Source organism: Mobula birostris, chromosome 15 (assembly GCF_030028105.1).
Source record: "Mobula birostris isolate sMobBir1 chromosome 15, sMobBir1.hap1, whole genome shotgun sequence".
NCBI classification, from domain to species: Eukaryota; Metazoa; Chordata; class Chondrichthyes; order Myliobatiformes; family Myliobatidae; genus Mobula; species Mobula birostris.
In genome coordinates, this window is record NC_092384.1 from 28,098,666 (window position 1) to 28,113,313 (window position 14,648).

At 37.6% G+C, this 14,648-nt stretch overlaps 1 protein-coding gene across 1 annotated transcript in view; it reads left to right on the forward strand.

The window, feature by feature from the left end:
- LOC140210475 (dynein axonemal heavy chain 5-like) overlaps positions 1–14,648 on the forward strand; it is a 202,452-nt gene that overhangs the window by 40,454 nt on the left and 147,350 nt on the right. The window contains exons 15-19 of the mRNA XM_072279452.1: positions 4,426–4,632; positions 9,318–9,489; positions 10,311–10,456; positions 11,708–11,828; positions 12,925–13,155. Of these exons, the coding sequence (XP_072135553.1) occupies positions 4,426–4,632; positions 9,318–9,489; positions 10,311–10,456; positions 11,708–11,828; positions 12,925–13,155 (877 nt within the window). The remainder of the gene's footprint in view (positions 1–4,425; positions 4,633–9,317; positions 9,490–10,310; positions 10,457–11,707; positions 11,829–12,924; positions 13,156–14,648) is intronic.

Consider the following 14,648-nt stretch of genomic DNA (forward strand, 5'->3'; position numbering starts at 1 on the left):
GGCGAGAAATGGGTAGAATGGTGCAAAATGAATAATCAGGTCATTATGAATACCTACTTTAAAAACTATACAAGACGCTTATAGACCTGGAAAAGTCCAGGTGATAACACCAGAAATCAAATTGACTTTATTACTATAAACTAAAGATTTAGAAACTCAGTGACTCAATGCAAAACATATCCAGGTGCAGACTGTAATAGTGACCATAACCCAGTAGTATGTCATGTAAAAGTAAAACTTGAAAAAAGTAAAGAAGCAAAAACCTGAACTATCCCTTTACTACTCGCAATTAATTAAAGAAGAAAACTTAAAAATTTACAATTGAAGTAGGGAATAGATTTCAAAGTCTCAAAATAGAATCTGTTGAAGATGATAGCAATCATGTAGAAATGAAGTTTAACTCTCTGAAGGATGCCTTGATAGAATCAGCAAAGTCAGTGATTCCTAAAAGAGAAAAAAGCATAAAGAATAAATGGATGACAGATGAAATCAAAAATCTAATGGAAGAAAGGAGACAGAAGAAAACAAATCCTATAGAATATAAGTCCTTAGATAAAAAAGTTAAAAGCTTATGTCAAAAAACCGAAGAAGAATGGTTAAACCTGGAATGTGAGCAAGTAGAAATAATCCCTATTACTGATCCAAAAAGGTTACATCAACAAATGAAGAATATCACTGGTAATCACTGTTTTTTAGGTCAGTTGTCCCCAACCACCGGGCCGCGAGGAAACAATATGATTTGGCGATATGAGTCAGCTGCACCTTTCCTCATTCCCTGTCACCCACTGTAGAACTTGAACGCACGCGAGGTCATTACGCAAGCGTCATCCAAGACAGCGCAGGAAGGAGGTCAACTCCTCCAGCTTGCAAATGACAACGGGCTGAAAAGTATGTTTGACATAACATCTCTGCCGGCATTCTGGATCAAAGTCAAGGCTGAATATCCTGAGATAGCCACAAAAGCACTGAAAACGTTGCTTCCTTTTCCAACATATCTCTGCAATGAATGCAACGAAAACTAAATTGCAGAATAGACTGGACATAAGGAACCCCGTTCGAGTATCGCTGTGTCCCATCACCCCTCGATGCTGCAGGGAAACAAGCCCAGGACTTCCACTGATTCAGCGATATTGGTGTGTTGCAATGATTTTATATGTTCATACGGGGAAAATATGTGCTGTGTGTTTAATATCCAAACGTTACTTAAAATGTTATGATGCTACTGACATATAACTATATAACAATTACAACACGGAAACAGGCCATCTCTGCCCTTCTAGTCCGTGCTGAACGCTACTCTCACCTAGTCCAACCGACCTGCACTCAGCCCATAACCCTCCATTCCTTTCCTGTCCATATACCCATCCAATTTTTCTTTAAATGATAATATCGAACCTGCCTCTACCACTTCTACTGGAAGTTCGTTCAATACTTACTTCAAGCTACCCTGATAATTGACATCACTATATTCATGTGAGGAAAATATACGCTGTGTGTTTAATATTAAATTCGTTAGATAAACCCTTTTAGAAATGAAATTGAGTGTATTAGCCACTTAATCACCTGTATTCCGGTCATGATTAACACCTCCCCACCTGAACAGAATTGCCAAAAACAATTTATAGAAAAAAATCGGCACGTACATGCGCAAGTCACGCATGCGCACTGGTACCCGCGCAGGGCTTCATGGTCATTGTAGTCTTTCTCAGGGTAAACAATGTATTTGACTGCTACTCTTGTCCTTTAGCAACCCTACTTCCCCCCCCACCCCACCCCCCGGTCGGCTGGTCCGCAAGAATATTGTCAATATTAAACTGGTCTGCAATGCAAAAAAGGTTGGGGACCCCTGCTTCAGGTGGATGTTTGAAAGCAAAGGACGGTACTGTACCATTATCATGGAAAAAGATGAGATTTTGAACAGGTGGAGTGAGTATATTCAGGAATTGTTTCAAGAGGATTGAAGCGAAAAACCAGAAATTGAGAAGAACATTGAAGGTCCAAGTATTTTAAAATCTGAAATTTGTAATGCTATAAGTAAGATGAAGAAAGGAAAGGCAGCAGGTCCTGATGAATTCGTAACAGAACAAATTATCGCCCTTGAAAATTATGGAATTGAAAAACTTACTGATTTAATCAATGACATTTATGAGACTGGAATAATTGTCCACTGGTGGTGCAGTGACATCAGCGCCGGACTCGGGAACGAAGGTTCCTGAGTTCTAATCCAGTCGGGCTGTTCTCGAGTACGCTTTCCATCTGTGCTGCGTTGAGTGTTCAGCTTGCAACTTGACCTCGTAAAATAAAGAAACATACTGTACTGCGAAATGTTTGTGTGAGGAGTGGCGCACCACATAGTCTCTCGTTCCGCGCCTTGTAAGACATGAAAATGCCCGACGCTGGCCTTTGGCCTGAGTCGACATCATCATCATCGTCATCATCAATAATACCAGAAGAGATGAAAAAAATCAGTATTTATCACTGCTCTTAAGAAACCTGGAGCAATAGAATGTGAATTACATAGGACCATAAGTTTAATGAGTCATATCACTAAGATACTTCTAAGAATTTTGATGACAAGAGCTAAAAGTAAGATGCAAGCTGAAATAGGTAAAGAACAATGTGGTTTTGTGAAAAACAAAGGAACAAGAAACGCAATATTGATGTTAAGGATACTATCAGAGCGAGCTACTCAAGTGCAAAAAGATTTGTTTGTTTTATCGTCTACACAAAAGCATTTGATAAAGTGAAGTACAATAAGTTATTTGAAATATTACAGAAAACTCTAGATCTAGGTTCGAAAGACCTCCGCCTAATCAGAAATCTGTACTGGGAACAAACTGCCACTGTAAGAATAGGTGGAGAAGTGAGTCAGTTTACAAAAATCAAGAGAGGCGTTAGACAAGGGTGTGTTTTCTCCTCTGATTTGTTTAATGTGTACAGTGAAACAATGTTACAAAAAATAAGAGAGATCTTGGGAATCAAAGTTGGCGGTGAAAACATCAATAATTTCAGATATGCAGATGACATTGTGTTAATTGTAAGTATGGAGAAAGAACTACAAAACTTAATTGATATAGTTGTTGAAGAAAGTGCAAAAATAGGTCTATCTATCAATTGCAAAAAGACAGAATGTATGGTGATATCTAAAAAGGAGAATCCTATCTGCAGGCTGAAAATTAACGGGGAAGACAAAACAAGTACAGAACTCTTGCTACTTAGGAAGCTGGGTGACATCAGATGGCAGGTGTAACAAGGACATCAAAAGAAGAATAGGGGTGGCAAAAGACACCTTTACGAGAATGAAGAGTATACTGACCAACACTAAACTAGGCATGACAACCCGCCTCAGAGTACTGAAATGTTATGTTTATCCAGTTATGTTATATGTCTCGGAATGTTGGACAATATCTAGTAACATGAGGAAACGAATTGAAGCAACAGAGATGTGGGTTTTGAGGAGGATGCAAAGAATATCATGGACAAACCAAATAACTAATGAGGATGTCATGAACAGAGCAGGCACTTCATTGGACATGTGATTAGGAAAGAGGAGTTAGAATGCATGGTAATTATGGGAAAGATTAAAGGGAAGAAAGCAAGAGGAAGGCAGAGACAAATGATGGTGGATACAGTAGCCAGAGAACTGGAAATGAATACTAATGAATTGATCCACTTGACCTGAAACAGGAGTGTGTGGGCCATGGCAGTCAAAGCTCAAATTGGGCATGGCACCTGATGCTGATGATGAATATGGACTGCTCCCAAAGCATTTCATTTAACTTTGTCAGGTTTCCAAGTCAACGACTTTCTTAATGGTAAAAGCAGGAAAAATAATTATAGCGAACTCTGCCCAGCTCTAGCAGCTCCACACATAGGTTTCCATCTTGATTTTTGAGGGCCCTATTTTCTCCCTAGTCACTCTTTTTTCTTAACTGACTTTAAAAATCTCTTAGGATTTTCCTCAATTTTCTTTGGCAAAACCACTACATGTTGCTTCTTAGCCCTCTTAATTTCCTTCTTGAATATACCGGCATCCTCTGTAGATCACCAGTGATTCATTTGATTCCAGCTATCTGTATCTGACCCAAGCCTCCTCCTTTTTCTTGACTAGAATTACAATGCCCATTGACATCCTAGGGTTCCCACTCTCAGCAGCCTTCACTTTTATTTTAATAGGAACATGCAGTCCTTTAACTCCTGCTATCTCACTTTTTAAAAACCTCTTGCTTACCAGAGGTCCCTTTGCCTATATCACCTAAATATTTCTTTGTATTGTAACTGCAGTTGTAGAACAGAAAGATGAGAAATAGATATAGTTTTAAGATTTATTTCAGAGGCAAAGAAGATCTGCTTATTTAGAAATATGCTTGTTTAGAAAAATGTACACAGAAATTAATGGATCTTTTACTTACAATCCTATTTCAGATTGATACTGTCCAGTTTGGTCTTCAAGCATCTTTACTGGTGAAGCATCCTGACACTGGAGAGATGTTTGTGAACTTTGACCCTAATCTTTCAGTCCTGATGAGAGAGGCAGAATGCATGGTCCGAATGGGTTTGGAGATTCCCAACAATGCAAAAGCACTTCTGCAAAAACAGCCTATGTTGAAAAGCATGTACAATAAGCTGCAGGTATTACTCGTTATTTTGAAGGTGGCAGACTGATAATGTAGAATAATATGCTTCTTGAGCATTTTTACTTAAAGAAAGGTATACCGATGAACGAAGTTATGCTAACCTTTAGTTTATATTGCTCTTGCAGAGAGAGACCATTACCCTTACTATGCTTAAAAGGTTTTCCTTTTCGAATCAATTTACTTTAACAGAATTTAGATGTTGGTTGATTCATCTGGAGGTTGAAATACCTGCTCTAAGTCAAAGAACAAGTTAAATTATGAAAGGAAGCTGTCCAATAAGATTGCTGATGACACCCCTGTCCCTGACCTAATCAAAGGTGGTGATGAATCAGCAAATAGGACGGAGATTGAAAATCTGGCTGAGTGATACCACAGCAACCTCTTACTCAATGTCAGCAAGACCAAGGAGCTGATTAACTTCAGGAGGAGGACACCAGAGGTCCATAAACCAATCCTTATTGGGGGTTCAGAGGTGGAGACGGTCAGCATCTTTAAATTCCTCGGTGTTATCATTTTAGAGGATGTGTCTTGGGCCTAGCACGTAAGTGCAATTACAAAGAAAGTACACCAGCACATCTACTTCCTTAGAAGTTTGCGAAGTTTTATTTATAACCTTGACTGACTTCTATCGAGGTGTGGTGGAGAGCATATTAACTGGCTGCATCACAGCCTGGTATGGAAACACCAATGCCCTTAAACAAAAAAACCTATAAAAAGTAGTGTATATGGCCCAGTCCATCATGGGTAAAGCCCTCCCACCATTGAGCACAGCTACACGGAGTGTTGTCGCAGGAAAGCAGCATCCATTACCAAGGACTCTCTCCACCCAGGGGTGATCTCTTCTCGCTGCTGACATTAGGTAGAAGGAACAGGAGCATCAGGACTCACACCACCACATTCAGGAACTGTTATTACCCCTCAGCTATCAGGCTCCTGAACCAGAAGGGATAACTTCACTCAAATTCATTTGAGCTGTTCCCACAACCTATGGATTCACTTTCAAGGGCTCTTCTTCTCATGTTCTTGATATTTATTGGTTATTTATTATTACTATTATTATTTCCTTTTTTCTTCTGTATTTGCACATTTTGTTGTCTTTTGCATACAGGTTGTCCACCCTGTTAGGTACAGTCTTTCATTGATTCTATTATAGTTATTGGATTTAATGAGTATGCCACAAGCAAGCAAATTTCAGGGTTCTACATGGTGAGATATATATATATATATATATATATACACACTTTGATAATAAATTTATTTTGAACTTTGAAACCAAGGGGAAGCATAGAAAAGTAAAGCCAATTTGAATTCAAACCCAAGATTCAAGCCCATCAATGAAGCCTACATTTGATCTATTGGTGTCCAGGGATTAATCTTGTTGATCTAATGAATTACGACAAAAAAAAATTGAAGACCTTAAATAAACATGGGAGATGTCTGGATAGATCAATAATTGGTTTATAATTCAGTCACTTCTATTGTAAAAGTACACCTGGAGTTTTATATTTCTCAGTCAGATACTAATTAATCTGCTGTGCCTTTCTGTTGTTTACTGTGTGTTCCTGAGCTACTTGTGAATTTTCATGAGGTCTCACTTTACTTGTGTACTGTTATGTTCACATCGAGATCTTGAAAAGCCTTTAATCATTGATATTATAATGTAACTTTTTGTCACTCAGTAACTAAATACACTTGGCAATCCTGCCTCTCTGGGCTTGACATCAATGCAGTGATACTGTACATGTCTGATTAACAATTGCCCACAGTTGGGTCCGTAACAGATATACAGGCTATCCAGAAATTCCAAAAGAATCCTCGTTTGAAAAGCACTTGCTTAGTGAAGCCCTGTACACTATGAAGAGTCTTATGTCATCTATTTATATTATTTTAAACAGTAACTTGCCAATCTATACTAAGAGTGATATTAAAAATATGTGGGAATCAGATCTTGAATGTAATTACAATGATGCTGATTGGTGTAATATTCTTCAAATGTCTCAAACTGTATTAATTTCAACTAAACATAGACAAATACAGTTTAATATCTTTAACAGGACCTACTACACTCCACCTAGATTGCACAAAATATACCATAACGCCTCTCCTAATTGTCAGAGATGTAAATCTTGTGATTGAGACTTACTTCATATGCTTTGGAATTGCTCTTATCTGGAAGACTTTTGGAAATACATTGTTAGAATAACCTCAGATATTATAAAAACCAAAATTTCATTTGATCCTAGGGTCTGGATTTTGGGAGACCTACAAGGTCTTAATGTGAACTATAATAAAAAAAAATACTTTATATTGCTCACGGCTACAGCCAGGAAAAAGTGTATCCTACAAAACTGGAAATCTGAATTTCCTCCCTCACTCAGGCAGTGGTTTAATGAGTTAACATTTAATGCTCCTGCCCCCTCCTTCTCTATTCCCCATTCCCATTTCCCTCTCTCACCTTATCTCCCTGCCTGTCCATCACCTCCCTCTGGTGCTCCTTCACCCCTTTTCTTTCTTCCATGGCCTTCTGTCCTCTCCTATTAGATTCCCCCTTCTCCAGCCCTGTATCTCTTTCACCAATTAACTTCCTAACTCTTTACTTCATCCCTCCCCCCGCTTCACATATCAGCCTTGTGTTTCTCCCTCCCTTCCCCTCACCCTTTTACTCTAACTCCTCATCTTTTTTCTTCACTCCTGCTGAAGGGTTTTGGCCTGAAATGTCAACTATACTCTTTTCCATAGTTGCTGCCTGGCCTACTGAGTTCCTCCAGCATTCTGTGTGTGTTACCTGAGTTTTCAATAGTTTGTTGTAAATATCTTTTCATGTCTTCTATAAAATAAAAATCTAGGTCTAAAATGCATATAAAACTTAACTAAATGAGCTTTGTGCAGGTGTACTAAGATAATATTACTGTTTCTTATATATAGTTCTATATATTTACAAATCTGAGAACGAGTCTGTAAAGAAAAATATAAAAAAGACACTGCAAATACTGGAAATCTGAGCAAAAGGTGAACATTTTGAAATTCTCAGGAGGTCAGGCAGCTTCTGTGGAAGGAGGAACAGAGTTAATATTTCACATTTCAAAGTTAGTATTTTGTGTTTTTGATTTGTGAACACACAAATAGTACAGCCATCAGTGGAAAAATAACTGATATTATTTTCAGGGAAATTTCAGATATTTGTATTTTTTTTTGCTAATTGGAATGGAGGCATTAATTTAGGAATAGGTCCTTTTGTTCCTTGTGCTAACTTGGCCATTCAGTAAAATTATGATTGATCTTTCATCACGGCTCCACTTACTAGCACGAACACATATACTCTGATTTCCCCTAATATCTAAAGCATCTCCATTTAAACAATAGATAAATCAGTAATTTTGTGAAAATCATCATGGTGCAAAGACAATAACCTATCCCTCAATGTCAGCAAGACGAAGGAATTGGTTGTTGACTTCAGAAGGAGTAGCGGACCGCACAACCCAATTTACATCGGTGGTGCGCAAGTGGAACAGGTCAAAAGCTTTAAGTTCCTTGGGGTCAATATCACAAATGACCTGACTTGGTCCAACCAAGCAGAGTTCACTGCCAAGAAGGCCCACCAGCGTCTTTACTTCCTGAGAAAACTAAAGAAATTTGGCCTGTCCCCTAAAACCCTCACTAATTTTTATAGATGCACCATAGAAAGCATTCTTCTAGGGTGCATCACAACCTGGTATAGAAGTTGTCCTGTCCAAGACCGAAAGAAGCTGCAGAAGATCGTGAACACGGTGCAGCACATCACATGAATGAATCTTCTGTCCGTGGACTCACTTTACACCGCATGCTGTCGGAGCAGTGCTGCCAGGATAATCAAGGACACGACCCAGCCAGCCAACACACTTTTCGTCCCTCTTCCCTCCAGGAGAAGGTTCAGGAGCTTGAAGACTCATGTGGCCAGATTTGGGAACAGCTTCTTTCCAACTATGATAAGACTGCTGAACGGATCCTGACCCAGGTCTGGGCCGTACCCCCCAAATATCCGGACCTGCCTCTCGGTTTTTTTGCACTACCTTACTTTCCATTTTTCTATTTTCTACTTATGATTTATAATTTAAATTTTTAATATTTACTAATTTTAACTATTTTTAATATCTTTAATATTTAATATTTGTAATCCAGGGAGTGTGAAGCACAGAATCAAATATCGCTGTGATGATTGTACGTTCTTGTACCAATTGTTTGGCGATAATAAAGTATAAAGTATTGAAGAATTCAGTTTAGTCATGTCTTTTGAAGTTCACTATTTGGTCCACTTTGTAATTTTTTAATCTACATATGGATATATTGTACCTGATTGGTGACACTGAAAAGTAAAATCAGGCAAAATATTTCTTCTACAGTACTGAAGTTTCTTACCTGGATGAAGACAGATCTTGATCAATATGTAAATAGAGATAAGCATTGATTTTATTTTATTTGTCTGAAACATCTAAATCATTTAAACTATATTCTTATGTTGCTAAACCTGTCTGCAAAATTATTCCTTTCTGAATGTGCTTGAGAGCAGTAGTATTTATGATGTGGTTCTACCATCTGGTTTACTGACAGTATCTTAAGGGATGTAAACTGATACGATTTTATTTTTTTTGTTAAAATGAAGTAATGAATTGCAGATCCTAATGTTCTTTGTGATATTTTCAGCTATTATTAGAAGAAAACTCCAGGGTACGTGGAAGAATTAAGCCAGTTTATGAAACCCTTATAGCACTACGTGTGCATGAGATTGATGAAACTTTTCAGCCAGGTCTTGTAACACTAAACTGGACATCATTAACCAATGACCATTTTGTGGAGAAGGTGTTTAAAAAATTAGGTAATAAATTCTGTTGCAACTACCAGCTGTCAAAGAATGCTTGCTATAAAGGGTCTACTTTATATCCGTCTGTTGTGATTCAATGGGTCTCATTTCTTAGTCAGCACATTGTAGTTCAAGTCTCTCCAAAGATTTCAGAATTATGATTTAGCTGATGGTCCAGTGCAAAAGTGAGGGTGTGCTGCTCTCATTTTGGGAATGTCAGCTTTTTATTTGTTTTAGATATTATAAGAGGCTTCATTTGCTCTTTCGTGTGTGTGCAAAAGATCCTAGTGTAGAAACATAGAGCAGTTAACTCTGCTATCTAGTCAATATTTACCTCTCAACCAGTAATATTAGATAATTTGATCACTATCATGCTGCTCATTGTGGAAATTTGCTGTCTACAATTTGGCCCTTATTTTGGACCTTATAACTATGGCTGCATTTAAGGAATAATTTAAAAGGCCTAGCATACTTATTGTCTTGTGTGAATGTAAGTTTTGTTCATTTTGATTTTGAATGCTAGGATGAAATGTGCAATAATATCTCAGCTGTCAATTAATCACCTAGAAATGAATGCAATAAAAAGGAGAGTTGCTCAAGTAATACTGTCTTCTGAATTCATGCACCCAAGTTGTTAAGTGGTAGTAGAAAGATAGCTGGTAGTTTTCCATTCAGTGTTTCACTGTATTTAATTTTATGTGATGCAAAGTACCATTGTGTGCAACCAAGTACTATATTTTTAAGCACAGCGTTTTAAAATGTGGAACAGCATAAGATTATAAATTTCAATATTTCAAAAGATTTTTGTTCCTTTTTAAAATGTTTTTACTCCATAGGAGAAATTGATTTGCTGATTCACAGAATCAATGACCTTATGGAATATCGTATAGAGCGGATTTTGTGGGATATGAGTATTATAACGCTTTGTGAATTTCCCAAGGAAACGCCGTGGACATGTGAGGAGTTTTTAAGACACACACAGGTGCTGCATGATGTTACTTACCATGATCTTACTGAACAAAGTCCAGAGGTGAAACCATATGAATGTATGTCCCATAGTGTAGAGGACAGCCATTTATCTTCTTTTTCACCCTGACCTAAATAGACCTAAATCGATGTTAAAATTACACATTACAGATGACCATTCCACAAGGTCATTTATAATGAGTAGAAAATCTAGTCCTTAAAAGCAATCCTTCAGGGTGTTTTCTAAGACTCAATTGAAAATAATTACTTTTTAAACCTTTCATACATTAAAGGAAACTCTGAACATGTTATGTTCTTGAGAGCTAAATGTTTATGTTCACCTGATGAAATTCTGTGCTCATCTCAAATACATGCAGAGATCATGCTATTATCCTAAACAAAGCTGATTGAAATGGGAGCAGAAACACATTTTAAGTGAGAGGAATGGTGGTCTCCCAGTTAATTAATGCTACTGTCCCTTCTATTGCTCAACCCTACACTGGCAGCTTTATAGCTGGAGAGATAAAATAACATAACACCATTTTATGACATTCACAATGGGGCCCTAATGTTCTTGTATTTCACTTTTAACTTTTGGTTTTAACCACTCAAATGTTTAGTTTTAACCCTCTGTCCTCCAAAACCGGTTGTTCTGTGGCCTTCTGTAGTATTGCCAATGCACTTTGAAGTTTCCTGCTGTAACTAATGCCAAAACTGTTTATAAAGTGGCTGCTTTGAATACTTTAAAGCTTTGTAGGACAATCCAGATGATGTTGCCATCTGATAGTTTATAAATGCAAGTCATTTTAGTCTAACAACTTGAATTTAAACAGCACATTTTAATGTTAAAATAAAGGATCAAAATCCAAGCACATTTCATAAAAATGAGCCAAAAAAGCAACTCCATGAATAATTGCCTAGTGGACAATACAGAAAAAGGGGAGATGGAGAGTCATGGAGATTTAAGAGGAATTTTTGGAATGTGAGCCTTGATGGAGAAAAGCTTATCATCTCATGGTAGGTGGAGAGTAGGGATAAAAATTGGATGAGGTGCGGAGCGCATAAAAGGACAGAAGAGGGCCCTGCCTTTTGTTGAAAAGATATTATGTAGAATCATTGTGGAAATTAGTCTCCTCATACAATTTCTCTCTTTTTTCACATTATGTTGGCATAGTTGTCCTTGGTACATGCGCACTTATTGTCAACAAATTCATTTTAGAAGATAATGAAATTACCTTAAATATCAAACACCATCTATTTCCTACAGGATATCTGTGCCAAAGGAGCTCAGTCATTGCAAAGGAAGAGTATGCTGGTAGAAGCAGCAACCAATGAACTCATTAATATGCTATACAATGTGGATTCTGATGATGAAAATTGCACAGAAGGTATGGGAAAACTGTGATGAACTTCATGCCTGTTCTCATGAGAACTAATACTCCGATATTATTGTTGCATACTGTATATTTTAATTTCTATCCATTTTTATTTCCATACATCTGAAGTTTACGGCTTGGTTGCAGTCACATATGAATATTCCCCTCTTCTTACTGTTGATGAGAATAATGGAGTATCACTGCAGGAGATTGGGTTGAATACAAGGTCGTTCATCTGAGATAAAGCATACTTCAATGGAAGTGATATTATTGGATTGATTGACTTGACATTGGAAAGTTACCAGATTTTTCAAATGGTTCATAATGTTCAATGTTATAAAGCTCTTGTGCTTAACATTAATTGCGCCATTTTGACATAATTGCAAAATCTATTGAATGCAATTCCTTTTGACACTACAGATTTTGCAGGGAACCTGCTATTAATGATAACAATGCTGCAATCTTTATAATGAGATTGGCGAGCAAGGGATCAATTGGAAAAGTAATCCCAATTATGTTAAAAGATGAATTATGGCAACTGGTATTTTGGAACCTTTGATTGCCAGAAAGGATACTGGACAACTTTACTATGATTTTAATTTTCCAATGAGATGAAAATGAGATTTTGTGCTTATCTCAAATACAAACTTCCATCTTCAACCTTCATTTGAGCATCAAATCCTCCACCCAGTTGAAATTGTTAGACTGCTTATTTGAAATCCAGTTTTAGATGGAAGATACATCCTCCATCTAATTTTAGGGAAGACTTAGGCTCTTGTTTTTTTCTGCAAATGCTCTTCCCTATTAACTGACTTCTTCTTTCCCTTTGGGAATTTTGAATCAAAACAGAGTTGCTTGCAATCATCCTGTCACATTTGACCACAGAATGACTTACCCGAGACATCTCTTGTTTATCAGTGATTTTTTTTAACCAGTGTAGCATCAGCCTACCCCTGTAAATTTTTGTTTGCACACCTGTTGAACACCCTGGAATGTATTTGTTGTGTTAAATGTGGTATATAATGGAAGTTATATTTGGTTGTAGAAGAATAGAAAATTTGTATTGAATTAGCTGATGATATTTACAATATTTTACTTTTCATGCCAGAAAGCAAAGAAATAAAAATACCAATGAAGTCCAAAGTAGTCCTTTCCCCAGATGCTTGTTCAACCTCGACATCTAACAGTCTTCAAGATCCTAATTTTCTGAAGCAAGAAGCAAAAAGATTGCTCAATCATTTCAGCCATCGTAACCTAGAAGCTCTAATTAAAGTTATCCGCAATGCCCTGGAGATGTTGAGAAAATGTATGCAAACTTCATCCATTGTCCATTATCAGGGTATGAATCTGAGGTCCACTGATTAAGCTTAATAATATCCAATATATTATAATATTCTCTTGTCAAAACTGTATAATTAATTATTTTAAAATGTGAATAGATTCTCTAATGCAAGCTGAAACACTGAAGGTTAAATTAGTGAGTTAGAAAGTACGACATGAAAGATTGTTTATCCAGCATTCTTGTAAATTATTTTGGGCCTGGCTGTTAAAAGTAGTTGGAGCTAAATATTAAATTTGAACATGTAGGAAGGATGGTTTGAAAAAGGGTTTGACTATCGTTAATTTGTCTTCATTTTGTGGGGTCCTCTGGCTCTCTGGACGGAAAACCTCATGGTGGCTGTGTATTCAGTTTGGGGGTGAGGAAGATTTGTCTCTCATTGACATATCCTTATTACAAATGGTGGGAACCTATCTGAAGTGATGGTGAATTATGCTTTTTGCCCACAGCTTGCTGGATAAAAAAAAAGTTGCACTGAAGTTAGTGTTTATGAGCTTCAATGGAATTGATGTAGTTGCCATAGATTTCAGCAATAATCATAATGATAGTATATTCTGGTTATTTGCATATGCTGTATCTGAGCTCATTCCATTGTTTGGGAAGATACAGGCATTATTTTGTGGATCAATATCTAAAATAGCATTTATTTTAGTAATATAAAGTTGATATTTGGATTTGTTATTGCCTCCCAGGTGCCAGGGTCAGGGGTGTCTCAGATTGCGTCCACAACATTTTGGAGAGGTAGGGGGAGCAGCCAGATGTCTTGGTACATATTGGTACCAATGACATAGGAAGGAAAAGGAATGAGGTCCTGGAAAGAGAATTTAGAGAGCAAGGTAGAAAGCTGAGAAGCAGGAACTCCTGGGTAGTAATTTCTGGATTGCTACCCGTGCCACACGCCAGTGAGGGTAGAAATAGGATGATTTGGCAGATAAATGTGTGGCTCAAAAGCTGTTGCAGGGGGCAGGGCTTCAGGTTCTTGGATAATTGGGATCTCTTCTGGGGGAGGTATGACCTATTCAAAAGTGACGGGTTGCACATGAACCCAAGCGGGACAAGTATTTTTGCGGGCAGGTTTGTTAGAGCTGTTGGGGAGGGTTTAAACTGACTTGGCAGTGGGGTGGGAACTGAAGTGAAGAGGCTCAGGAAAGGATGGATGGTAAAAAAGTGAAGTTAGCGTGCAGGCAAATTGTCAGGAAGGATAGGCAGGTGATGGAACTTAGTTGCAGCCAACAGGCTGAGTATCAAATCATTAGGGATGCAGAGTCAGAAAGGATAGCAAATACGGTACTCAAGGTGTTGTATCTAAATGCACGTAATGTAAGAAATAAGGTGGATGATCTTGTTGCAATATTATAGATTGCCAGGTATGATGTTGTGGCCATCACTGAATCGTGGCTGAAGGATGGTTGTAGTTGGGAGCTGAATGTCCAAGGTCACACGTTATATCAGAGTGATAGAAAGGTAGACAGAGGGGGTGGTGTGGCTCTACT